General features: G+C 41.4%; 1 protein-coding gene across 1 annotated transcript in view; it reads left to right on the plus strand.

Annotated features, from left to right (window-relative positions):
* The first annotated feature begins 3,114 nt into the window (after positions 1-3,114).
* SPTLC3 (serine palmitoyltransferase long chain base subunit 3) overlaps positions 3,115-26,353 on the plus strand; it is a 142,964-nt gene continuing 119,725 nt past the window's right edge. Inside the window, exon 1 of the mRNA XM_058287568.2 lies at positions 3,115-3,574. Within this exon, the coding sequence (XP_058143551.1) occupies positions 3,455-3,574 (120 nt within the window). The 5' untranslated portion in view covers positions 3,115-3,454. The remainder of the gene's footprint in view (positions 3,575-26,353) is intronic.

Genomic DNA, 26,353 nt, shown 5'->3' on the forward strand with positions numbered 1-26,353 from the left:
TGACACAACAAGATAACAACAACAGAAGCAGACAAAAGAACATGCAGCAAATAGACACAGAAAACAGACAACCGGGTGCGGGGGGGGGGGGGGTGAGCGGAGAGAAATAAATAAATAAATAAATCTTTTTTTAAAAAGCATCATTGCTATGTAAAAAGTACACTCTAAAGAAAATAAAATAATATTGACAAAAATAAAAATGTCTTTGTGATTAATCTGGTACCTGCCCCCCAAATAGAATGACTTTGACCCCCTCTCAATTAGAGGGGGAATAGTCATCACCATCCCAGAATCCTCAGGATTAGGGAATAAAACATGGACTAGAGTGGACTTACCTGTGTTCTCCTATAGACTTATTGTGATTCTAGCAATGGAAGAAATTATACCATTGATGTGGAGACAGTGGCTACTGGAGGTGCTGAAGTCAAGGAGAGGGAAAAAAAGAGGTGTAACATGGGCATTGTCAGGACTTGGAATTGTCCTGAATGACATTGCAATGACAGATACAGGCCATTATATATCTTGCCATAACCTACAGATGGAGGGGGAGAAAGTGTAAACTACAATGTAAACTATAAGCCATGGTAAGTGCAATGCTCCAAAATGTGTTGGTCAATTGCAATGAATGTACCACGCCAATGAAAGAAGTTGTTAATGTGCGGAAAAGGGGAAAGTGTAGGGAGCGGGGCACAAGGAAATCCCTTATATTTTTTTTACGTAACATTTATGTAATCTAAGTAGCTGTTAAAAGTAAATAAAAAACACATTAAAAAAAAAAAAAGAATGGCTTTGAGGAGTCCATCCCCGAGCATCTGGGACAGCCGGATGACAGGAGTGGCTCCGGAATACTTTAAGAAATACCCAGTTCAGCGATTTGAATATCAACCCAGGACAAGTTTGGGATTTTTGTTCCTCCAGGCTCCATTCCATAGGCACGCAAAGGGCTGAGGCACCATTGTGTGGGAGAAGCAATCTATTCTTTGCTTGGGACTTTCTGAGGGTAATTGCAACTACCAGGACTCGAGCAGACACTACTGCTGGAGGATAATAGCAGGACGTAAAGCAGACCACTGCCCTGCTGTTGCTGGCAAGGGTGGCAACCATGTGTCTTGTTCATTGTTTTATCCAAAGACCTAGCAAATAACCTGCTATGTAGAAGTTGATCTGAAATATGCCTAATTTTTCAGAGTCACCAAATCTTGCACAATATTTATTCTGTGTTTAGGCGTTGATTCCTAACCTTAAACCCAAAACAACTGCTCCCTCCCTCAGACTTCCCCATTGTTCTGATTGGAGATGATGTGGAACAACAGGCACCTATACGCATCAGCAGTGCCTGGTGCCAGATGGCTGGCACATTAAGATGTCGATGCACACAGCAATTCACACATACATATTCCAATATGGTAGGTAAATTAGAAAAGCTTCAAGAGTTAGAGCAGGTAGTAGGTATTTCCTAAAGTTCCATGCATGATTATCTAACTTCAGCAGTTAGGATTAGTAAAACTTTAAAGCAGGTTTCAGCCTGTGTTTTGAGATTTGCCCTCTTGAAAAAAGAAAATAAAAATAAAAAGGAAAAGAGGAGAATGAGGAAAGTTACAGGTAAGTTTAAAGGGAAAATGAGAAAAAGAGGAAGAGGAGGAGGAGAAAAAACAGCTAATATTCAAAATTTAGTATCAAAAATGATTATTCAAAAAATAACTTTGTACTTATCAACAGAGCTCAGCCAAGACATGATTTCTCAAACTCATCTTTCTAAGTAGCATGAGGCAGCCATGCCAACAGTAGCCAATGCCCCTCCTACCTCTTCATCTCTCCTTTGCTTAAGTCCTTAAAGGAAATAAACATACGGGTTTAGCTCCCAAATCCCAGTGTCACAGCCTTGAAAGAGAGAGACCCGTGGAAGGCTAGTTCTTCCCTGGTGACAAAGATTAAGGAAGATGAAATAAAATTCTGAGCTTGAGACTCAAACCAGAGCAGACCCACTTGCAATAAACGCCATCAGGCCCCTTGGCCCAGGACCTCACCTTACTCTTTCATCTCTCCTCAGGCTAGGAAAAAGGTGCCCTCACATGCAAATCATGACTAGGAGAAGCATTAGCAGTGCCTCTCCTGCCAGCCACATTATTCTGGAGGGTAACTGAACCTTGCCCAGGGGATCTGAGCACCAGGAAATGTGGCTCTGGCAACAGGGGCCATTTCTGGGTTTTGCTGCTGTTTTGCCCAGTGACCCATAAACAGGTTTCTGGACTAAGGGCCTGATGGTAAAGAAACGTAAAGTATAATTCACACTTAGTGGCAATGCTCCACTATGTGTTCATCAGTTATAACAAATGTGCCACACTAATGAAGGATGTTGTTAATGTGGGAAAGTGTGGGAGGGCTAGGGGCATATGGGAATCCCCTATATTTTTTATGTAATGTTTATGTAATCTAAAGCATTTTTTTTTTAATAAAAAAGCATTAGAAAAGAGAGGGAAAAAAAAATTTCCACCTGGGGGACCGTGTAAGACACAAACAGGGTGTAAATAATTGACACTCTTCACAGTCCACATCACCCCACTGACATCTGATGGTGATAGGAGGAAACTGAAGTGTCATCTGCTGTGTCGAGAGTTAATGAGTAAACCGGAGGCATCTCTGGACTCAGGTTCCCTGGTCAACACCTGCCTCGTGACACCTTGTGTCAGCTGCCTTGTGTCAGCAACAAACCCAAGCCACAGTCCCATTGTTTTACTACCCCATCAGACACGAGTCACCCGCCAAAGATGCTTTGTCTCTTTTAAGAGGTAGGGAAACTGAGGCAAGAAGAGGGCAAAGGCCACTTGATCAAGGTAATGCAGCTATGACTAGAAACCAAACAGTGTACTTCCCAGACTTCTTATCCCTCTTTGTACTGCTGCTTGGAATGCATAGGTGGGTTGAGATTGTTCATTCTTCAGCAAAAAAGAAAAGTTGGCTTTTAAACTTGGTTTCCATGCAAAACTGTACTTAACTGTATGAGGCGGCAGGGAGGGGAGGATGCCAATTCAGAACTGACCATATTTAGAAGACTGTGTGTGACTGCACTGTGGACCCGGGGTGTATCTTTAAAAGAGTCTCCACCTCCCAACCCTCCTCCTCACAGCTTGCCACTGGTTTCCTCAGGCCCCAGTAGCTGCTGGCCTGAGCCCTCTCCTTTGTAATTTTGGAAGCAGGTCTGTTGCCCTGGAGTCCTCATTCTGACTTGGTGGAGGTGAGGAGTGGAAAGGCAACTGTTTGTTTTCCACTTCAAAGATTTGGCAAGAAGATAGCCGTGCTCTTCTTCTAGAAAGGCCTGATTAGTAGGATTCCTTCAGAGGCTCAGCCCTGAAGTATTTCAGTCCGTCCCCTCACCAGCTCGAAAGCTGAACCTGGCCGGCCGAGAACCTCTGGGGGAAACCTGCCACTTGCCAGGATTCATCATTTCCCAGGAATGGCTGGGGCCGCAGGTGGGACTGCAGCTTGCCACGGGCCTCGCAGCGTTCGCGAGAAGGGGAACGCAGGCCCGCCGAGGGGAGACTGCAGAAAGAACGGGATTGTGAAAGCAGCCCAGGTAAGAGACCCCTGCTCCCCGACCCCCCCCCCCACCACCCAATGTATTCTGAATGCGCTAAATATTTCAGTATCTCCTCGTAAAGCTGTCTGAAGCGGTCCCAACTCAAGGTTACATTTACAAAGTGGTTTGTGTTTGGGCTCCAGTTCGGGTAGTTCCAAATGCTTGGCTGCCAAAAATCTTAGGTGTGGATTAAACAGAGAATTTCTTCTCTTTGCACCTATTATGCATCGATAATATCTATTAATAGAAGAAACTCACAGATCCCCATTGCCTTAAACTCCCTAAAATAAAAACATGCATAAAGCACTTTTGTTTTCTCTCTAGCACTTTTTCTGGGGCAGAGTTGTGAAAACTCAAACTCTGCAGCTAAATTTCAGTCTGGCAAGAAGCCACAGCATGTTATGTTCAGCGTGCTTCATAGGAAGCAGAGGAAAGTAAATGGTGTGGACTTGATGTGGTGTAGACGGCGTTTTCGCCTGGTTCGTGACAAATGTCTCGCTGGTTGAAAGGTGAATAACTTTTGGTGCTTAGTGGAACATTTCATAGCTCATGTCTCGACTTTAAGTTGCAGTTCTTTGTAATTTGACCACTCAAACATTCCTTTCCAAGACACTTGAGAAAGTGTGGCTTGTTGTTACACGTGAAAACAGAATCTTAAAACAGACATTTAATTGTTCTCCCATTGGATGCTTTTTTCTTCTCCAGTTGTAACAGAATGTTTAATAGGGAGGAGAAAGAACTCAAGAAAGATATCAGTTTATACAAAAGGGAGCCTGTGTCTGCTGAACACTTGTGGGGGAAAAGCAGTTCTCCAAATCTTGCTGCTCCGTTCCTTATATGAGGCCCTGGCGCTCTGTTCTGAGCAGCCGGGTGAGCTCACCAGCTTCAGGAGCAAGCAAGTAGCTTCACTGACAGAAAATGAAAAGTTGTCCAGGGAGCCCCATGTAATCCTCCATCATTCGTTCATCCCGGAGAGCCAGCATCCACCCAGAGCGAAGGTCAAATTGTTGTAAGGTCCCAGGAGCGGGGAGGCTGGCTGGGGCCAGCCCTCCAGTCAGTAGATGAAGGGGTGTGTTCAGGTGGAAGAGCTGAGGGCCGCTCTGGAGTTTGTGTGTGAAATGGCCTTGGTCCCAAAACGTAGCCTCTCTTAACCAAAGGCATTAGCTTAACCGGGCAGTGTCTACCAGAAACCTCAGACCTGGCCTCTCCCAGCCGAGCACACGAAACCCGGCTCAGTAAGAGAAAGCTCTCAACTCCCATCAGTTATACCACAAGACACAATTTACATTCATTATCTGCCCTTTATCAGTCACTAAGTGTTGATTCGAACCAATACCCAAGATGTTCCTTGCCCCTAAAATGACTATACCACATTCCTCCTTGCCTTCTGGGCCAGTTTGACCCCGACAGGTCTAATTAGGACAGAGGTGCCTTCAAAATGGTTCTTCTCTCTCTTTACTTTCTCTTGGCTTTATAACCACATTCCAGTGTCTGAGGTTAGAAACGTAGGTGGGAGGATACAACCACCCCTAAACAAGAAGGAAAATCAGGATCCTAAGTCCATTACTACGTGCTCCTGGAAGACTTAAATTATCCTTGGACAGTGAAGCTTCCTAAAAGCAGCAGAAAATGTCAGGGCTGCTGAGTGTTTGCTGACAGCTCTTTTCGAAGGGCCTTCCAGATCCTGTTGGTTCAGGTATAGTTAGGTGATGCTAAGCTGAAAATGACTTCCTTTGAGAGCCTCAACTCTAGCTTTAAAGCATGATTACGAATAAACTGCGCTGGGAGCCTAGTGTAATAGGGCAGGCAGGGGCCTATCCCCGCTTCCATTACAGGAATGAAGTTGTCTGTACTGCCATCACCCTCAGCCTCTACTTTTAGTCCATTTTACTTTTGGGTCCACTATCAAACTAGGTCTTGATTTTTTTTTTAAATGCCTGTTGATAAAAGCAAGCCCACGGCTTACAAATATCCCAAGCCCGTGGTCTTCAAACATTCTGGCCACCCTAAGGTCCTGTGGAGCAGCATCTCAAATCCCACTTGCTCCTCCCAAGAGCCCTCCAACCCTTTCTCTTCCTGCTCATTTGCAACCATAGAGCAATGCATTTATCTGTGCTTTAAACGGGGGGCCCCTAGAAATACCTGTCGAAAAAAGGGCATTAAGATCCGATACGCAGATTACCATCAGGCAGTCACTCGGGACTTCCCTTGGTTCCAACAAACCCTGCTTTCAACATGCTGGCGCCGGAATCTCGGCTCAGTACCCCAGCCTCCAGGAGGCAAGGAGGCCAGAGCGCTTCCAGTTCAGAAGCCATCCCGAGTTCTTTGCGGGAGCTTTTTGGGTGTTTGACCAGGTGGCCTTATTTTCACCTTTAAACTCCACATGCTTTGAGGATGTGCTAATAACTGGATTTCATCACAGACCAAGTCCACTTCTTTGTTCCCTTCTGGTGTGTCATCCTACCTCTTACTTCTGACAGAGGAGGACTCAGTCAGTAACAGAACACTATTGTCTTAAGAATTTGTTCTACTGCCTCTTGAGCAAGTCCCGGTAAGAGACAGATGCTTTTGTATGTGCACTTATTATATTTGATCTGACCTTAGCTTTTTATTAGGAAGAACTGAACCTAGTGAGGTAGACCTTCTGGTTTTGTTTTTGTTTTTTTGCTGTTAATGCTGCATTACCCTGGAGGTGATGTTTCAGCACAATGAGAGCTGCATTTTCTTCTATTAAATTGATCCTGTAGGATGGAGGAAAATTTGTAACCTTTTCCCTAATCTTGTCTTTGCTAGAAAAAAAAAAATATCCTTGGATTAGAGTTTTTCTAGTTCAGCATCTACTGCATTCCTGACCCTGGATGGTGTAACGTTACCACGTTCAGTGAGTCGTCACATGGTAGTTGTTTGTCTATCTTTCACTCATTCATTAAGTCTTTCACCAATATTTATTAAGAATGTTATCCTTAGGACATAAGAAGATAAATAAGAAATTTGCAAACTAGCTGTTAGGAGAAAGCTTATAATAAAATTAAAAGACTATCAAAGGACAAGAGCTGTCCTCTCTTGAGAACAAATGAGAACAATTTGAGATTTGAGAAGAAATGAGCAGTGCAATACTAAGAAACAGAAGTTCAGAGAAAATAAAAGAAAAAAATGTATCAATCCTGTGTTACATATAAGGTCCAGGCTAGGCATTCCATATGGAAGCCTTACGTACCTTCCCAGCAGGCCCATGAAGTAGTTACATCATGCCCATTTTACAGAGGAGAAAATATAAAATATAAAATGATGCACCATCTGCGGAAAACTGTTGGACATTTCCTCAGAAAGTTAAGTGTATAATTACCATATGACCTGGCAATCTCACTTCAGATATATACCCCAAAGAATTGAAAGCAGGGACTCAAAAAGATATTTTGCACCAATGTTCATAGCACCATTTTTCACAATTGCCCAAGTATCCACAAACTAATGAATGTGTAAACAAAATGTGGTGTATACACACAAAGGACTGAAGTTCTGATACATGACACAACATGGATGAAACCTAAAGATATCATATTGAGTGAAATTAGCCAGATACAAAAAAGACAAATATTGTACAATATCACTAATATGAAATAATTAAAATAAGCAAACTCATAGAGTCAGAATCTAGAATATAGGGTACCAGGATGAGGTGAGAATAGGGAATAGAGAGTTTAGGTTTAAAATATATAGTTTCTATTTGGAACAATTTAAAAAATTGGTAATGGATGGTGGTGATGGTAGCGCAACATTGTGAATGCAGTTAGCACCACTGAATTATATATTTCGATGTGGCTAAAAGGGGAAATTTTATGTACATGATGGTTCTGTAAAGTCACCATTTCTCTAATAATAAAAAGCTGTAGATGAGTCTTCCATCTTCACATTCTTAAGTTGGTATATTAACATCTGGTCCTGGTTTGAGATTTGAGGAGCTATTATAGTGACCACATAGACTAGATTTCCTGGACTACCCTGATTTCAAATATTAGGTCCCAATGGGTTCACCAAAATATCGTAGAACTGCAATGTTTTATTGGCCAAACCCAATCTTCCAAATATCCTGGGAAGACATAGAGCCCTTCTGTTAGAACATATTCATAAAACCCGGCAACCATGCTTGTTCCCTGGATCTGGTGTAACTGGACATTCAAACAGTGCCCAAGGGAAAGGCTACTTGCTAACCATGATTATCCTCTTAGCCATTAGTTATTCCTGACTGTTCTATTATGAACATATGTTCTATTATGTTCAGAACAATGCTTGGCAGATAATAAGTGCTCAGTAAATGATAGTCCTAAAACTTTGCATTCCTGCATTCCATGGTGACTTCTCAGTCTTCTTTTTACCTGGCCTGTTAGCAGCATTTAAACACAAATAATCACTTACTCCTCCTTAAAACACTTTCTTCACTTGGCTTCCAGAACATGATACTTTTTATTTTCCTCCTATTTTACTAGCTGTTCCTTTGTAGTTTCTATTCCTGGTTGATTTTCATTGCCTTGTCTTTTAAACAATGGAGCAACCCAAAGACAGTCCTTAGGCCACTTCTATTTTCTAACTGCACGACTCTTGTGATGACCTAACCTAGCCTGGTAGTATATATAATATACTAATATGCAGATATATAATATATACATAATATGCAGATATTATATATATATAAAATATATATGTAAGTGCAAGTGTAAGCATAAACTTACGATATATATATATATCATAGGGATGTGTATATATCATAGTGATATATATATATCATACCCATATGTTAGTGCTACTAATTATAAATCATGTGATGTGCTTTCACCATTTCTACTCATTTCCAAACATCTACAAACAACTTCTTACCAATTCAGCACAGATTACATCTCAGCTTTCCATCCTCTAAACACTCTGGTGACTTATATTCTAGCTATTAACTCCATGAATTTGCTCATTATATTTACTTCATAATAGCAAAATAATTTGATATTTGTCTTTTTGTGCCTGGCTTGCTTCACTCAACATAATGTCCCCTGAGTTCATCCATGTTGTCATCTGCTTCAGAACTTTATTTCTTCTTACAGCTGAATAATGGTCCATCGTGTGAATATACCACAGTTTGTTTATCCATTTGTCAGTTGATGGATACCTGGGTTGTTTCCATCTTTTGGCAACTGTGAATAATTTCACTACTAACATGGATGTGCAGATGTCTGTTCATGTCATGGCTCTCAGTACTTCTGGGTATATGTAGTAGCAGTATTGCCAGGTCACATTGTAGATTTATATGTAAATTCCTTAGGAACTGTCAAACAGACTTCCACTGTACCATCCTACATTCCCACCAAAAGGGAATGAGCATTCTTATCTCTCCACATCCTCTCTAACATTTTGTAGCTTTCTGTTTTTCTAATAGTGGCCATTCTAGTAGGTGTGAAATGATATCTCATTGTAGCTTTGATCTGCATTTCCCTAGTTTTCAGTGACAAACATTTTTTCACGTGTGTGGGTTTTGTGTTGTTGTTGTTGTTATTTGTATTTCTTCTTTAGAAAAAGTCTATTCATGTTTTTTGACGATTTTTCATCAGGCCATTTGTTTTTTTTATTGTTGAGTTGTATTATTTCTTTATATATGATGGTGTATTAGTCAGCTAAAGGGGTGATGATTTAAAATACCAGAAAGTGGTTGGTTTTTATAAAGGATATTTATTTGGGGTAGAAGCTTACAGTTACCAGGCAATAAGGCATAAGTTACTTCCCTCACCAAAGTCTATTGCCACATGTTAGAGCAAGATGGCTGCCGACTTCTGCCAGGGTTCAGGCTTCCTGAGTTCCTCTCTTCCCAGGTCTCAGCAAGGCCAGCTATAGACTACCAGGTGACTGACTCTGTCTCTCTCCATGGGACTTGTTTCTTTCTGAGATCAGCTGCTCTGCTTTTCTGTGTGCTTACTTCTTGGGCTCCAGCTCAAAACTCCCACATCAAAACCCCCACATCAAAACTCCAACTAACTCCTCTGCTCTGCCGTGTAGTTTTATCTGTGAGTCCCCACCCCTCAACAGTGCAGGGACTCAGCATCCTACTGATGTGCCCAGTCAAAGCCCTAATCATAATTTAATCACACCCGGGTACAGATCAGTTTACAAACATAATCCAATATCTATTTTTGGAATTCACAAAGCATATCAAACTGCTACACATAGATATTAGACCTTTATCGGATATGTGATTTAAAAATATTTTCTCCCATTGAGTAGGCTGCCCTTTTACCCTGTTCACACAGTCCTTTGATGTGCAGAAGTGTTTAATTTTGAGGAAGTCCCATTTATTTATTTTTTTCCTTTTGTTCTTCGTGCTTTGGGTACAAGGGTTAAGAGACCCCCATCTAATACAAGGTCTTGTAAATGTTTCCCTATGCTATCTTCCAGGACAAGGGTTCCTAACCTATTTTACTCCATGAACCCCTTACTAAGTCCATACTATACTGTGAATTATTTAATAAATATATCACATCTATACCAACACACCCCAGAAAAACAATATTTTTTGAGTGTAAATTCAAGCTCATTGACCCCTTGTTGAGAACCCCTGTTCTAGGAGTTTTATGGTCTTGGCTTTTATGTTTAGGTCTTTGGTCCATTTTGAGTTGATTCTTACATAGGGAGTGAGATAAGGGTCCTCTGTCATTCTTTTGGTTATGTATATCCCGTTCTGCCAGCACTATTTGTTGAAGAGGCTATTCTGTCACAGAAAAGTAGTCTTGGTAGACTTTTCAAAAATCAGTTGACCATAGAGGTGTGGGTCTATTTCTGAACTCTCAGTTCAGTTCCATTGATCACTGTTTCCATTTTAAGACAATTCCATGCTGTTTTGACCACTGTAGCTTTATAATACAATTCAAGGTCAGAAAGTGAGTTCTCCAGCTTTGCTCTTCTTTTTTAAAGATGTTTTTGACTATTTGGGACCACCCTTCCCTTCCAAATAAATTTGGTAATTGACTTCTCTTTCTGTAAAGTAAACTGTTGACATTTTGATTGGTATTGCATTGAATCTATGAATCAATTTGGGTAGAAATGACATCTCCACAATGTTTAGTCTTCCAATCAATGCACATGGAATTCTTTCATTTGTTTAGGTCTTCTATGATCTCTTTTAGCAGTGTTTTGTAGTTTTCTGAATATGGGTCCTTTATATTCCTGATTAAATTAAGTCCTGGATATTTGAGTCTTTTTGTTGCTATTATAAATGGAATATTTTCTCTTGATTTCCTCCTAAACTTGCTCATTATTAGTGTGTAGAAACACTACTGACTTTTACATGATCTTGCATTCTGCCTCTTTGCTGAACTCATTTACTAGCTCTAGTAGCTTTGTTGTAGATATTTTGGGATTTTCTAAATATAGGATCATGTCATCTGCGAATAGTCAGAAGTTTACCTCCTCTTTTCCAGTTAAGATGCCTTTTATTTCTTTTCCATATTTTCTCTAGTTAGAACTTCTGGTACAACACTGAATAACAGTGGTGATGATAGGCATCCTTGTCTTGTTGCTTATCTTAGAGGGACAGCTTTCAGCCTCTCCCCATTGAGTACTATGTTGGCTGTGGGATTTTCCTATATGCCCTTCATTATGTTAAAGAACTTTCCTTCTATACCTATTTTTTGAAGTGTTTTTATCAAGAAATGAGGCTGAATTTTGTCAAATGTCTTTTCTGCATTGATTGAGATGATCATGTGTTTTTTTTTCCCCTCAATTTGTTAATGTGATGTGTTAAATTAATTGATTTTCTTATGTTGAACCACCCTGGTATATCAGGAGTAAAACCCACATGATAGTGGTGTATAATTCTTTTCATATGCTGTTGGAATAGATTTTCAAGTATTTTGTTGAGAATTTTTGCATCTATGTTCATTAGATGGGATTGTAATTTTTCTTTTCTGATATCTTTATCTGGCTTTCGTATTAGGGTGGCATTGGCTTCATAGAATGTTTTAGGTAATTTTCTCCTTTTCAATATTCTGAAAGAGTTTAAACAGAACTAGTATTAATTCTTCTTGAAATGTTTGGCAGAATTCACCTTTAAAGTCCTCTGGTCCTGGACTTTGTAGAAAGATTTTTGATGACTGATTCAATCTCTTTAAATGTGATTGGTTTGTTGAGTTCTTGTATTTCTTGTAGAGTCAATATAGTTTATTTGTGCATTTCTAAGAATTTGTCCATTTTGTCTAAGTTGTCTAATTTGTTGGCATGCTGATTCTCATAATATCCTCTCATAATCCTTTTTATTTCTGTGGTGGTCAGTCATAATGCCTTCCCCACTTTCATTTCTAATTTTATATATTTGCATATCTTTTTTTATTTTTAGTCTTTTTCTTTATTATTCTTGCTAAGGGTTTTTCAGTTTTATTGATCTTCTCAAAGAACCAGCTTTTGGTTTTATTGATTTTCTTTTTTGTTGTTGTTGTTCTCAATTTCATTTCATTTTAATTTTTTTCTCTAACCTTTTCTATTTCCTTCTTTCTGCTTACTTTGGGATAGGTTTGCTGTCCTTTTTCTAATTTCACCAGTTGTTCAATTAGGTCTTTGGTTTTAGCTCTTTCTTCTTTTTTAATATAGGCGTTTAGGGCTATAAATTTCCTTCTCAGCACTGCCTTCACCACATCCCATATGTTTTGATAAGTTGTATTCCCGTTTTCATTCATCTCAAGATATCTACTAATTTCTCTTGCAATTTCTTCTTTGACCCACTGATTGTTTAGGAGTGTGTTGTTTAGCCTTCATACCTTTGTGAATTTTCCACTTTTCCAGTTTCATTCCATTATAATCAGAGAAGGTGCATTGCATAATTTCAATATTTTTAAATTTATTGAGAGAGCTCTGTTGTGACCCAACATTTGGTCTAACCTGGAGAGAGATCCATGAGCTCTTGAGAAGAGTGATAACCTGCTGATTTGGGGTACAATGTTCTGTATATGTCTGCCAGGTCCAGCTCGTTTACCATATTGTTTAAGTTCTCTGTTTCCTTATTGATCTTCTGTCAAGTTCTCTATTTCCTTGTTGATTTTCTGTCTAGTTTTTCTGTCCTATTGATGTGAGTGGCATGTTGAAGTCTTCAGTATTGTAGAAAAGTCTACCTCTCCTTTCACTTTTGCCAGAGTTTGCCTCATGCATTTTGGAGCATCCTAATTAGGTGCATAGCTACTCATGTCTGTTACTCCTTCCTGGTAGATTGCCCCTTTTATTAATATATAATGTCCTTCTACATCTCATCACTTTTTTGCATTCAGAGTCAGTTTTATATGACACCAGTATAACTATCCCTGCTCTCTTTTGTTTACTATTTGTGTGAAATATCTTTTTCCAGTCTTTCACTTTCAGTCTTTTGTGTGTTTTGGTCTAAGGGAAGTCTCCTACAGACAACATATGGATGGCTCATGATTTCTTATCCATTCTGTCAGTCTATGTCTTTTGATTGGGGAGTTAAATCCATTAACATGCAATGTTATTACTGTAAAGGCATTATTTACTTCAACTATTTTATCCTTTGGCTTTCATATATCATATCTTATTTTTGTTCATCTTTTTACCCTTTTGGTTACCCTTTCTGATAGTCTTCAGTTCTACACTCTCCTCCAAGCCTTTCTTTCTCTCTTGTCTTTTCTGGCTGCAGAACTCCCTTTGGTGTTTCCTGCAGAGCTGGATTCTTGTTTGCAAACTCTTAGTTTCTCTTTATCTGTGACTATTTTAAACTCACCATCATATTTGAAGGACAGTTTTGCCAGATAAAGAATTCTTGGCTAGCTGTTTTTCTCTTTCAGTGCCTTAATAATATCATACCACTGCCTTCTTGGCAACATGATTTCTGAAGAGAAATCCTCACTAAATCTTATTGGATGTCCCTTGTATATGACGTTTTCTTTTTGCTGCTTCCAGAATTTTCTCTATTTCTTTGGTATTTGACATTCTGACTATTATGTGTCTTGTGGTCGATGTATTTGGATTTATTCTAAGTGGAGTACACTGTGCTTCCTCAATATGTATATCCATGTCTTTCATGAGAATTGAGAAATTTTCAGCCATTATTTCTTCAAATATTCATTCTGCCCCTTTTCCCTTCTCATCTCCTTCTAGAACTCTCATAACATAGATGTTGGTGTGCTTCATGTTATCATTCAACTCCCTGAGCCTCTGCTAAATTTTTTCCATTCTTTTCTCTCTCTGTTCTTCCTTCTCTTCCATTTCAGTTGTTCTTTCCTCTACATCACTTATTCTTTCTTCTAGGATTTCAAATCTGCTGTTGTGTGCCTCTATTGTATTTTTAATTTCACTTATTGTGTCTTTCATTCCCATAAGCTCTTTTATTTTTCTATCCAAGGTTCAGATTTTCTTTTGTGCTCACCCAGTATCTTAATTTTTTTTTTTCTTTTGCCATGTAGTCCTTCAACTCCATTATTTGATTTAGGAGATTTGTATGAACTTCACTAGCTGTTTCAAGTCCTGTGTCTTGTCTAGAACTTTGATTTATTCCATTGTCTGAGTCATAGTTTCCTTTTTCTTCCTATGGCTTGTAATTTTTTTGCTAATTCCTAGGCTGGCCAAGCCTCACAAACAAATTTTCTCAGAAGTTGTTCTTCTCCCTTGGCCAGTTTCACTCTTCCTCCCTCTGCCTCCTTAGCAACCAGTCCAGGACAGTAGGGAGGGTGTTTGAGAAGTCTGCCCTGCAAGCTGTCAGGGCAAATAATGTCATGGCCCCAACCAGACTGAAAGTACACAACCCCTCCAAGGCAGTAGACAAGGTCACTGCCATAGCTTAAATTGCTGTAGGTTGTATCCCTCCCTCTCCCCTTTCCTGGGGAAGAGAACTTCTGCTACCCTATCAGCCCACAGCCACTGAAGTCCACAGCTGCTTGCAGTCCACAGAATTCTGTTTGCTCCAAGGGTGGGGAGATGGGCATAAGCTGCTGCTGTTGCAGCTTTACTCACTGGATTTTCCCAGCCAGCTGAGATTCCTTTTCTTTGCCCCTCTTTCTTCTGGGTGGCAACTTATCCTCCTCTGATGTCCTAAGCCCCAGAGCAGTCCTCTAGGCAGTCTCTGTCTGTCTTCTAGCTTTTTTTTTTTTTTTCTGGGAGAAAAGTAATCTCTCTGCCTCTCTAACTCTTCATCTTCCCCTACCTGATCTTTTGACTTGAATAATCAATAGGCATCTCAAACTTACATTATGTTATAAAACTAAGCTCCTGATATTTACCTCTGGCCCCCAAACCTGCCCCCCCCCTCACAGTCTATCCCATCTCAGTAAATGGCAATTCTATCCTACCTTTGGCTCAAACCAAAAACCTTGAAGTCATTCATGATTTTTATCTTTCATTCTACATTCAATCTGTCAACAAATCCATGGATCCTACTTTCAAAATCTATAATCTGAGCACTCCTCATTCACCCCATAGCAGCCACCCTGGTCCCAGCTACCACTATCTCTTCCCTGACTTATTATAGGTGCCCCTCTCTTCTCCATGAGTTCCAGTTATCTATTATTGTATCATAAACCCAGCCCAACATGAAGTGACACCAAAAAAACAATAATTTTATTATGCTAATGGATTCTACCTGTCAGGAATTCAGAAAAGACTAAGTGAGGAGAGTTCTTCTCCTGCTCCATGCCTGGAGCCTCATCTGGGGGTGACTCATATGCCTGGTGTTGGAACAGTGGTATCTGGAGGATCCATCTCCAAGATGCTTGGCACTCAGCTGGGACTGTGGCCCTTCTGCTACCTGGATCTCTGCAGCCTTGTTGGTTCCAAGAGCAGGTCTTCTAGTGCACACGTAGAAGTCACAGGGACTTTTATAAGCTATCCCCATCACACAGCTTCATTCTACCCTACTGTATTGGTGGAAGCAGTCACAAGGTTGACTCAGATTCAAGGGGAAGGGACCAAGCCCACCTCTCAGTGGTAGGAGTCTCAAAGGATTGGTGACCGTGTTTCCATCATAACCTGCTTCCACCCTTGCCATCCCCTCCAACCCCCATTATCCACAAGACCATTCTCAACAGCAACCAGTGTGATCCTGTTGAACTGTAATCCATAGATGATACTCTCCTACTCATATCCATTCCATGGCTCTCAATTCATCCAGAAAAAAAGCCAAAGTCCTCATAATGGCTGTTAGACCCCCAACCTGGTCCTCTCAGATCCCTTCCTGCTACTTTTCCCTGTGCTCACTTTGTTCCAGCCACACTAGACTTGTCACCATTCCTGAAACAGGCTGGAATGGTGAAGGAGATTTGCATCTCCCCTTCCCTTAGCCTGGAAACTTCTTTCTGCAGATATCCACCTGGCTTGCTCTCTCCCTTCCTCTAGATCTTTATTCAGATGTTATCTTCTCTGTGAGACAGGCTCACAAAATTGCAAACTTCCTCCCTTCCTGCCCCCTTTCCTGCTGAAGTGTTTTTCTTTAGCGCTTAACACCACACACACACATTAATTTATTTTGTGCCTGTTGTCTGCCTTTGCCTTTAGAGGATGATCTCCCCATGGGCAGAGATTTCTGTCTTGTTCACTGCTGTCTCTCTAGCCCCTAGACCAGAGTCTGCATATAGTAGTTGTTCAATAATGTTTGTGGAATGAATAAGAATCACCAGAGACTGATCTCATTTCACCTGTTTATTTAAATTACCATTTGCTGCCCACATGTCTAGCTCCTTAAAAGACCAAAATAGCCCTACTCATATGATATACAGGATTCTTTGGAGACTTCAGAGTATATAACTTCTTGTTAATTAATTTACAGGTTTCCTAACCATTGTAGAAGAACATGGCTACCATCCATTGGCCTCCTTTTAGAAATCACTAAATCACTAGACTACTTGGTGTGACCTGCTTATATTTGATATCTAGATATTATGTGTAAAATATCTTAAACCTGAGGGCAGGAAACATGCTTTAGGCAAATGGAACTTATTGAAGAAAATAAAAACAGCAATTAAATATTATTGATTTCAACTCAGTGCTTCTTGCTGTCTCTTAACAGAAGAAAAAATGTGCCTGGGATTAGAGGGAAAATTACTAATGCACCAAGGCTGTTATAGGCCTGTCATCTGGTATTAATAAAACTCTGCATTCTCAGAGTTGAATGACCAAGAAAGATAATATGATCTCTTTTCCCACCAATAACCTCATTTATGAGATGATATTTTAAATTTTATTTAACAAACTTTTAAGTTGTGCCACTTTCTAAGACCTTTACAAATTACTCATCTGATTCTTACAATGATCTTATAAGTTACAGTTCCTATCCCCCCCTTTTTATGGAAACTGAATTAAAAGTTAAGTGAATCTGCCTAAGATTACACCTCCAGTTAATAGGGGAGTCAGGTCTCAGGGCTGTGTTCTTTATGATTAGACAAAATATTGCTTCTTTTTCTTTTTTTAAACTTTCCTCTCACATTTTATTGTGAACATTTTCAAAATTGTAGAGAAGTAGAAAGAATTCTACAGTAAGTATGCATATGCACACCCCTATATCCTATAATTAACATTTTGATATATTTGTCTTATTACATGTCTAATTATCCCTCCCTCCATCCAGCACTCCATATATTTTATGTATTTCAAAGTAAAGCTGTAGAATTGTTACATTTTACCCCCAAGCCCTTCAGCATGCATTTAACTAGACTTCAATATTTAATTTTAAGAATGAAAAATATTTTCAGATAAGGTTACAGTTATTTAAAGGAAAACATTAATGCACCTAAAATTCTAGAATGGATCATACTAGGTTTCAAAAATGTAGGAATAAATAATTGTGAGTTTATCAACCTATTCTGGAAGATATGGCTCCAAAGCCCTTCCTTTAATATAATTAAACAGTATAGAAAATTAAACAAATGACTAGGTTTTTAGGATAGAGGTTACTAAAATCAGTTTGGTCAGTTAAAATTTATATCTTACCCATAAAACTGAATATAATGATATACTGACTCATGGTGCTATCTCTGCTTTTAAAATAATAAAATCTGCCAGTTGAAAGAGCTATCAAAGTTTCATTTAAAATGGAGAACAAGAGTTTCTAGGCAATTGTCAAAGGGGCAGGCATTCTGAATGATAAATTCAGATTTGCCACATGAGACCAGCTTTCCACATTTATGAACCACAATACATATGTCATCTCTACTGAACATTACAGAAAATGAAAAAAATAAAATTGTAGAACAGTGCTTTAAGAGAACTTTTTCAGAGAATCAGATTCCTTAATTATTTTTCCCATTCCTGTCAGTACATATCTGATTCATTCATGCCAGAGGATGTATTTATATTTTAGGGTAATGAGTCTACAGTTGTACACGTTGGTCCTCAAGGCATCAATACATTTGCATACTTTGAGATTAATCTTGTATTTCTTTACTTCTTCTGATTCTCGTGACTGTTTCCAGGAGTTCAAGGAAGACTCTGTTGGCAGTGAACATGTAGTAGCAACAGCATAAATCCATGAGATGGATTTGAAACAGTACGGGGGATGCCTTCTGACTTGGGGATTTATATAATGTTGCCATTGTATAAGTGGTAACTCGGCTTTCCTCAGATTAACCTATTGTAGCAGTGGGTCACCAACTTTCCCCTAAAGCAAGAAGCAGCGAGGCCTGATTTCTACCACTTTGTTCTCATCCAATTGGTTAAAATTACAGATAATCTGTGGTCATTTGCAAGACTGGTCATTTGCTGGGCTGGACTGCTCAATGACCAAGTTCCGAGTTGAAGGTCATTTAGGCCATGACCAAAAGGAAAAGCAGGACTAAGCGAAGCACTGAGTGGTCTGGAAGGAGGTAAGGTGGTGCTGAAAGTTCTGGGAAATCACGGCAACAAGAATCCTAGAGACGGGAAAGCATCGCTCCCAGCGGGAACGCCTCCGAAGCTATCTGGTGTCCTGCTCTAAGAGGAGATGCTGAAAGCAAGGTCCACCACACTGTCCACCTAAAACCTCCCTCTGTATCGGTAAAAACTGCTTCACCTGCCACTGCTCCAAGACCTTCTGGTATCTGCTGCCAGTTGCATACATAATTGTGTTTTTCCAACACCAGACACACCCATGTTTCTGTCGTTTTAGGGAAGGGCACTCCACCCCCCGGGCAAGCCCCTGCTCGAGAAACTCCAGTGCTGTCCACTTCTTGCCTGTCTCAGGTGTACCAGCTGGTCTAGGGATAGTTAAGAGTCATTCTCTGCTTATCATCCATAGAGTTTCTAAGGCTTCATCTTTAGATATCCCTCCTCCTTTGCTGAGCTCTGAGCGTTTCCTCTCCAGGAGTTCCTTGGCAGGCTGGGAACCTGCAGGGACAAATTTCACCTGCACTGCTGTGGACAGAGGAAACTCCCTAAATCCCACTGCGTCCCAAAGCAGGATACTTGAACGCGGTTCCCAGGCGGCCACGCTCTGTGCATCCACACCTGGCCGCACGTGACGTCCCTCCCGACTCTTACCATTCCCCCCGCATGCAGCCTGCCTTCCAGAAGCCAACACTGCCTTTTACCTGAAGGCCTTCTCTGGCCTCCGGAGCCTGTTTCATCCTAGTGTACAGCAGACAGGAGGTGCTAGAGAATTCACAGCCCAGGAGCAGCCCCCAACCATTGCCGAGGGGAGCTGGAGGATCCAGACCCCAGCTCCCTCGGCCCTTGGTGGAATTACCGAGGTAGTTCTGCACCACCTCCGAGGGAGAATTGAGCTCCAGGTACCCATGCTGGGAACTGACTGGACAACTCACCCTGTGTTGGTTTCTTTGTTCCCTATTTCTTTCTTTTTTCTTTTTAAGATTTATTTATTTCTCTCCCCTTCTTCCCCCACCCCGGTTGTCTGTTCTCTGTGTCTATTTGCTGCATCTTGTTTCTTTGTCCACTTCTGTTGTTGTCAGCGGCACGGGAATCTGTGTTTCTTTTTGTTGCGTCATCTTATGTCAGCTCTCCGTGTGGGTGGCACCATTCTTAGGCAGGCTGTACTTTGTTTCACGCTGGGCGGCTCTCCTTATGTGGCGCACTCCTTGCGCGTGGGGCTCCCCTGTGTGGGGGACACTCCTGCATGGCGCAGCTCTCCTTGCGCACATCAGCACTGCGCATGGGCCAGCTCCACAAGAGTCAAGGACCGTGGGGTAGACGGATGCCCTAACCACTGGGCCTAGTCCGTTTCCCTGTTCCCTATTTCATCCTCCCTCCTCTATCAGTGCTTCCTGGGACCACCTTCCAAATGAACCACTTGCACCTGAATCCTTTATTCAGGGATTGCTTCTAAGGAACCCAAAGGAAATAATTTTCTTTTTTTTAACACATAGCCAGTTCTTTATCCCTTTAATTTTGACATCAACTGCAATGATCACACTCACATCTAGGAATTTTTTGGACCCTGTGGAAGTTTGAGATGGTCTGAATCCCAGAAAATCGTGTTCTTAAACTTGGCCCATTCCTGTAGGTGTGACCCTATGGTGGGCTGGAGCTTTGGATTAGGTCACTTCAGTTATGGTGTGGCCTGAAATGGGTCTAAATCCTCTTACTAGAGTCCTTTATAAATGGGATGAATACTGAGAGAGGATGCCACAGAAGCCAGAGCTGGAAGCAACAAAACCTGGAAGAGAAGGGAGAGACCAGCAGATGCCACCATGTGCCTTGCCTTATGACAAAGGAGTCCAGGATCACCAGCATCTAGCCTTCAGTAAGAAGGCATTGTCTTGATGATACCTTCATTTGGCCATGTTCACGGCCTCAAAACTGTAAGCTTGTAAACTAATACATTCCACACATTCCCATTGTAAAAAGCCAGCCCATTTCTGGAATATTGCCTGTCGGCAACCTAGCACTCTAAAACACACCCTGACAGCCATGGTATGAAATGGACAGAACGAGTGCTACTGACCAGCCCTTAGGCATGAGAAAATTGGAGCTCAGAAAAAGCAAGAAACCAAGACCCCAAATAACGATGGATGCTCTGACTCTAAGTTCAGGGATGTCTTGAAGGACTGGCTGCAGTAGGCATTTGTCAAGCCCTTATTTGGACCATGAAACTCCATCACTGCTACTTATAAAAATAGGAAGTGGATAAAACTTCTGAAAGAAGCCCTGACTTAATTCACAGCAAAAAAAAAAAAAAAAAGTGCCATCTCAGTTATTACACTTGTGAAAGTCTTGGTAAATTAAAAAAACAAAAACAAAACACAATGCTAAAAGTCTTAAAGAATAATGTTGGCTTTTATCGTAAAAATCTTAACCAGGGAGCAACGTGATTTTACATGGCACAGCACTCATCAGAGCATCCTATTAATTTTTCTTTAAAGAGCCTTTGACTCTGTCTTCAGTCCTTCTAGTATATAGCATGTGTATTACTCAGAATTACCTCCTGAGTCCTGTACCAACTTCAACTCCATTTTAAAAAATATGGCATATAGGAGCAGATGTGGCTCAAGCAGTTGGGTGCCCACCTCCCACATGGGAGGTTCCAGGTACTGTTCCCCATACCTCCTAAAGAAAATGAGCTAATGCAATGAGCTGACACAACCAGGTAGTGGATGTGGCTCAAGCATTTGGGCACCTGCTTCCACATGAGAGGTTCCAGGTTCAGTTCCCAGGGCCTCCTAAAGAAGACAAGCACACAGCAAGTGCATACAGTGAGCAGTCAGACAAGGAAGCAATCTCTGGGGGGTTAAAAAAAACACACATATATGTGTGTGTGTGTGTGTGTGTGTGTGTAGCATATGAATGTTTGCTTCCAGACCCAGCAAGGTTCTAGGAGTCAGTTTGCTCCTTGGTTCCTTTGCTGAGTTTGCCTGAAGCAATCACATGGATGACACATATGGGGACCTTAGGTTCTTGCAGCATAGCATGTTTAATTAATGCTGAAGAAAGTGGGCTCCAGCCCTCCTTGTGTATTAGAATAATAATGGCAGGACTGATCTCAGATCTCAGATCAGCATGTTATCTTACTCTCCAGATCCTGAAAACCCATTGACCTGTCAAATCTGAAGTTTCTGTTCACAAAGTGTGAAAGCTCGGAGAGCTGATGACTCTGGTTCAGCTCAGGGCATCCAAGATTTTAGAATCTCTTAGACCTATAAAATCTTCACAAAATAGGAAGTGACCAAGCCTAGTATGCCTGCTTATTTTGCCGTGATTCAAAAAATCATAACCAATTATCTATCACCATCATTCATAATTCCACAACAGAAATTATGTATCAATCCCAGAAGATAATGAGGACATAATGTCTAATTAAAGGAAAGTCTCTAAGAAAGATGTGTATACTATTATATAACACAGACGTGTGTACATATGGCACATGTATACAAATGCATACTTTTTTCACATTTCACCATAAGTCAGTGAAAATTTTAGAAAATATCTTCATCTTTCTATGACTGGCATTTGGGAATGGTTAAACTAAACCACAGAAGGATAGAAAGAACAGAGTGGAATGATTTTCCCCCACTGACTCTGTAGTCTGTCAAAGCCAAAGTCTACAGCAATTACTGGCTCCTCCTCCCTTAAAAACTAGATTCTTCCTCAATACTTCTCTTCTTCACCATCATCTGAAATTCAGGCCTGGGACACAACCTTGTGAAACACACACCCTGTTACTGCTAATGGGACTAGATGGGTTTTGTTCTAGGTATGAGACAACCGAGACTCAAACAGGTGAAGCCTCTTGCCCAAGATCCAAGATGCCCCATCCACAGCAAGACACACCTATGCCCACTGCCAGTCCCCAGCAACTCTGCACAACATTCCTTTCCCACTACACAACAAAGAGCAAACCCCATAGGAGCACTTGGCGCTAACACTTTTTTGTTAACCCACACAAATGCTCGGGGCCTTTGTGAAATTCCCACAATTGATGAACCTCAGGATTTGGTTTTCCAGCTTATGACAAGAGGCCTGACTTTTTCTCTAAGGGGCCATGCCTCCTTGGTGGTAAAGTCTTAGCAAGACACCTGAATCAGATACCTATAGGCTGGGACAAGGCTAACAGTACTTTATGTGGTGGCCTGTAGGAATAATCAACAAAGCTGATGTTTGAAGAGTTATTACAACCTAGGGAGTGGATGTGGCTCAAGCGGTTGAGCGCCTGCTTCCTACATGGAAGGTCCCAGGTTCAGTTCCCGGTGCCTCCTAAAAACAAAACAAAAAGCAAACAGACAAAAAAACCAACTCAGGGGAGCTGATGTGGCTCAGTGGTTGAGCGCCAGCTTCCCACATACAAGGTTCCAGATTCAATGCCCCATACCTCAAAAAAAAGTTACTACAACCTTGATACCCCATTCAGATAACTCTTGCCTTGAACCTACCCATTGCTTTGGGCTCAGAAACTGTCATACCTGAAAATAAGTGCCTGGGTCCACTAGGCATTTATTGATCAGGAGTACAGGTTGATCAGGAGTACAGGTTAAAAATTAGTCAAGGTTAGCCTTTCCCTGGAAGAGGTCATTTTCCTACATTATATGCCACGTGATAAGAAAATTTAATCAGATCATTAAAGCTGTGACCATGTATATGAGCGAATTTTACGGGAAGAAAGAAAAAACTGTTGTAGTGTTATATTCTCAGTGAATAGGTTTGGAGACAATATACTTATTTTTCCAAAGATCAAAGGATTTCATGGAAAAGAAAATGACACGTGCTGCCTTCTATGAAAGAGCAAAAGATTTTAACCAAGGAATCTATACACTCAACTAAGCATTTTCTCTTAAGGACACATTCTGTTTCCAAAGGCAAGCAAATGATGAATCAAGTTATAGGTTCCTAGACTGCCCTTTGCTATGCATAAAATGGACATGGCTTTATGGTGTGACAGGTGGGAAAGGAGAGAAGCAAGGAGAATGGTTCCGTGTCACTGCACACCAACTCTTAAACACGCAGACAAGGGCGCAGCAGTGGCGTCCTTGGCAAATCGCTCTCCTTCTGGGCTAGGCAGGCTTTCTGCTTCAGCCTGTTGTTGAATGGCAGGCAATGTTTCATCTGGCCTCAGTGGGCAGGACGCTGGGGAGGGGCCCAGCTGCAGTAGTTCTGCATCCAGGATACAAGCAAAAATTGGTCCAATTTGGATGACAGAAAAAAATTATAGTTTGCAATCCAAGCTTAGTGTAGGGACTCTTGGCACATTTTATGTACTTACAGGAGCCAAATTGCTCCTAATAACTCAAGGATGAGTCACTGTCTACCTGGCTGTTGGAAAATGCCTCACAGCTCACATGCCCTAATGCCAAAGAGCACTCTGTTGTCAGTTCAGTCCGGTACAGTTGAGGACACTGTTTCCCCTTCATTTCTGATCCTAAGGCTAAAATTACAGAATCACCTGAACAAGTTTGCTTCACCAAATCTTCCATGATGGAAGCAGAAGAGACTTTAACATTACTAACCAAGAATCGCAGGCACCAGCTCCCTGAAAATCCCTTCTCCCCGCAGCCGGGAGAGGACACATCTCTGATGAGGTCACCATTTGCTTAAAACCCGCCAGTCCTCCCTTATTCTGAAGAGCAAGGCTCCAGGCCTTCCCTTGGTTTATGAGCCCTTTCTGACCTGCCGAGCCTGAAAGAAAATACCAATGTGCAGGCTTGGGAAGTCAGACATTGTGCTGGGCGGGGGGCCACACCCACCAGAGCCCCCGCCCTCCTGGAGCTGACACTCAGCAGTGCCCACCCTTGCCCGCTCAGTGCCCCAGCCATGCCGGGCCTTCTCCCCTCTGCTCTCTTCCTTCTTCTGGGGACACACCTGTGATTCTTCTGCTCTCGTTGTAACCCCGTCTTCTTGGGGGAAGACTTTCCACTCTCCCGAACTAAGTTAGATCCTCATTTTATCCACTCACACAAAATGCTTATTTTTTTTCACCTCCCTTTTTATAAGTACTTTTCCTTGGTCTATATTTCCATCTGGACCAGGGATGGGCAAATTTATGCCTCAGTAGGCCAGATAGTAAATATTTTTGGCTTTTCTGGCCAGTCTCTGTCACAACTGCTCCACTCTGTGGTTACAGCAGGAAAGTAGCCATAGACAAAACATAAATATGTGCAGCTGTGTTCCAATAACAATTTTCAAAGACAGGCAGTGGCATACACAAATGTTCATGGCAGCATTACTCACAAGAGCCAAAAGGTGGAAACGACCAAGTATCCACCAACTGATGAATGGGTAAACACATTATCTTACGTCCATAGAATGGAATATTACAGGAATGAAGCTCTGATACATGCTACAAGATGGATGAATCTTGGAAACACTGTGCTGAGTAAAAGAAGTCCGATACAATGGCCCACATTGTTTGATTCCATTTATATGAGAAATCCAGAATGAGGAAACCCATAGAGGGAGAGAGCAGATTGGTGGTTGTCAGGACATAGGGAGTGACTGCTTAATGTTTACCAGGTTTTCTTTAGGGGTGATGAAAATGTTCTGGGATGAGAAGGAAGTGGTGGTTGCAAAACACTTTTCCTCATTTATAGTCTTAGGCAAGTTGCTTAATAGCCTCATGTCTCCCTTCTTGATGAAGATAACTCTAATTCCATTATAGTTATCTACCATCTACCTCTTAGATATGTCATGTGAATAAGATCATGTCCACAAAAGCCTCTGAGCATCCCAGAGACAAAACACTTCTCTCACATGGCATTTCATAACTGATCAAGAAAGTAAAAGGCGGTAATTATCCTCAGTGATTTAAAACTGCTAGTGCATTGTTTCTTCTTGTTTACCACAGTAACTTGATAAAAACTGTTTCTCAAGTGATTCCACTAGTCATAAAAACATCAGAATTCAATCAGAAGACTGGCAAGGTAGTAAAAGATTACAGCATTGCCCCACAGTTGAATTACGCCCACTTGACTTCGGAGCTGCCAACTGCCATCCCATTGTTGCAATACAGGTTACAGATATCTCTGCCCCACATTCTTCCTGTGGTTCTGACAAGGGGTCATCTCCCCAAAAAGCCACATCTTTTTTCCACCATGGCCTGCAAGGGCAAGTCTGGCTTGTCCTGGACTAGCAGGTCGTCCATTCTTCAATGTCAGTGGGCTTTCTACATCCCATCTCCAAGTATGTGACAAGTAAGGTCCAGCCAAATGTCTGCCAGACTCTCTCCCCTATTTCCACCCACCCATGTTGGACCACCTGTCCTGGGAGATCATCATCTCTTCTCCTGACCTTTTCCAACACTGGTTCTCCCTCCTTCCCGCATTCCTACACTAGATACTCGGTGTGCACTGGGCAAGGAAGTCCTTTTAGACCCCAGAAAGTAATTCTGCTTTTCTGTGACTGCTTCACTCACCATGCCAGTTTTTTATTCCCTGCAGAAGCCTGTGGCTCTCCCCTTGGCCTGGGGTTGATTGTTAGCTAATTTCTTAGGTGGCGAAAAGCAAAGCAAAGGTGATGGGAAGCCAAGTTATCAGGCATGTCTGCTTCTTTCATTTTGACAAATCACAACTCTCAAGAAAGAGCTGAAGTAGCTAATGTATAGAAAACTTGCTCCCTCAAAAAAATTCCATGTTTATAAGGTTATAAACCTCTCTCTCTATCTCTGGGGTCACCGAAGTCTAACTCTTATAATGTACATTTTTGCACCGTGCACTACCTAACACAAGGAGATGCTCAGCAGACCAAGGTTGAATCTTTGACCAGGTTAATTTTCTGCCTTAAATTTCCCAGAAATCTAATTGGAACTTGGACAACCCCAGGGCAGGCCCCAAAATAGAACTTTCGTTGGGGAGGTCACTTGGTTCTCAGAATTCGGTAAAACCATCCTAAAGGAGG

The sequence above is a fragment of the Dasypus novemcinctus genome, chromosome 24 (assembly GCF_030445035.2).
Source record: "Dasypus novemcinctus isolate mDasNov1 chromosome 24, mDasNov1.1.hap2, whole genome shotgun sequence".
Taxonomy (NCBI): Eukaryota; Metazoa; Chordata; class Mammalia; order Cingulata; family Dasypodidae; genus Dasypus; species Dasypus novemcinctus.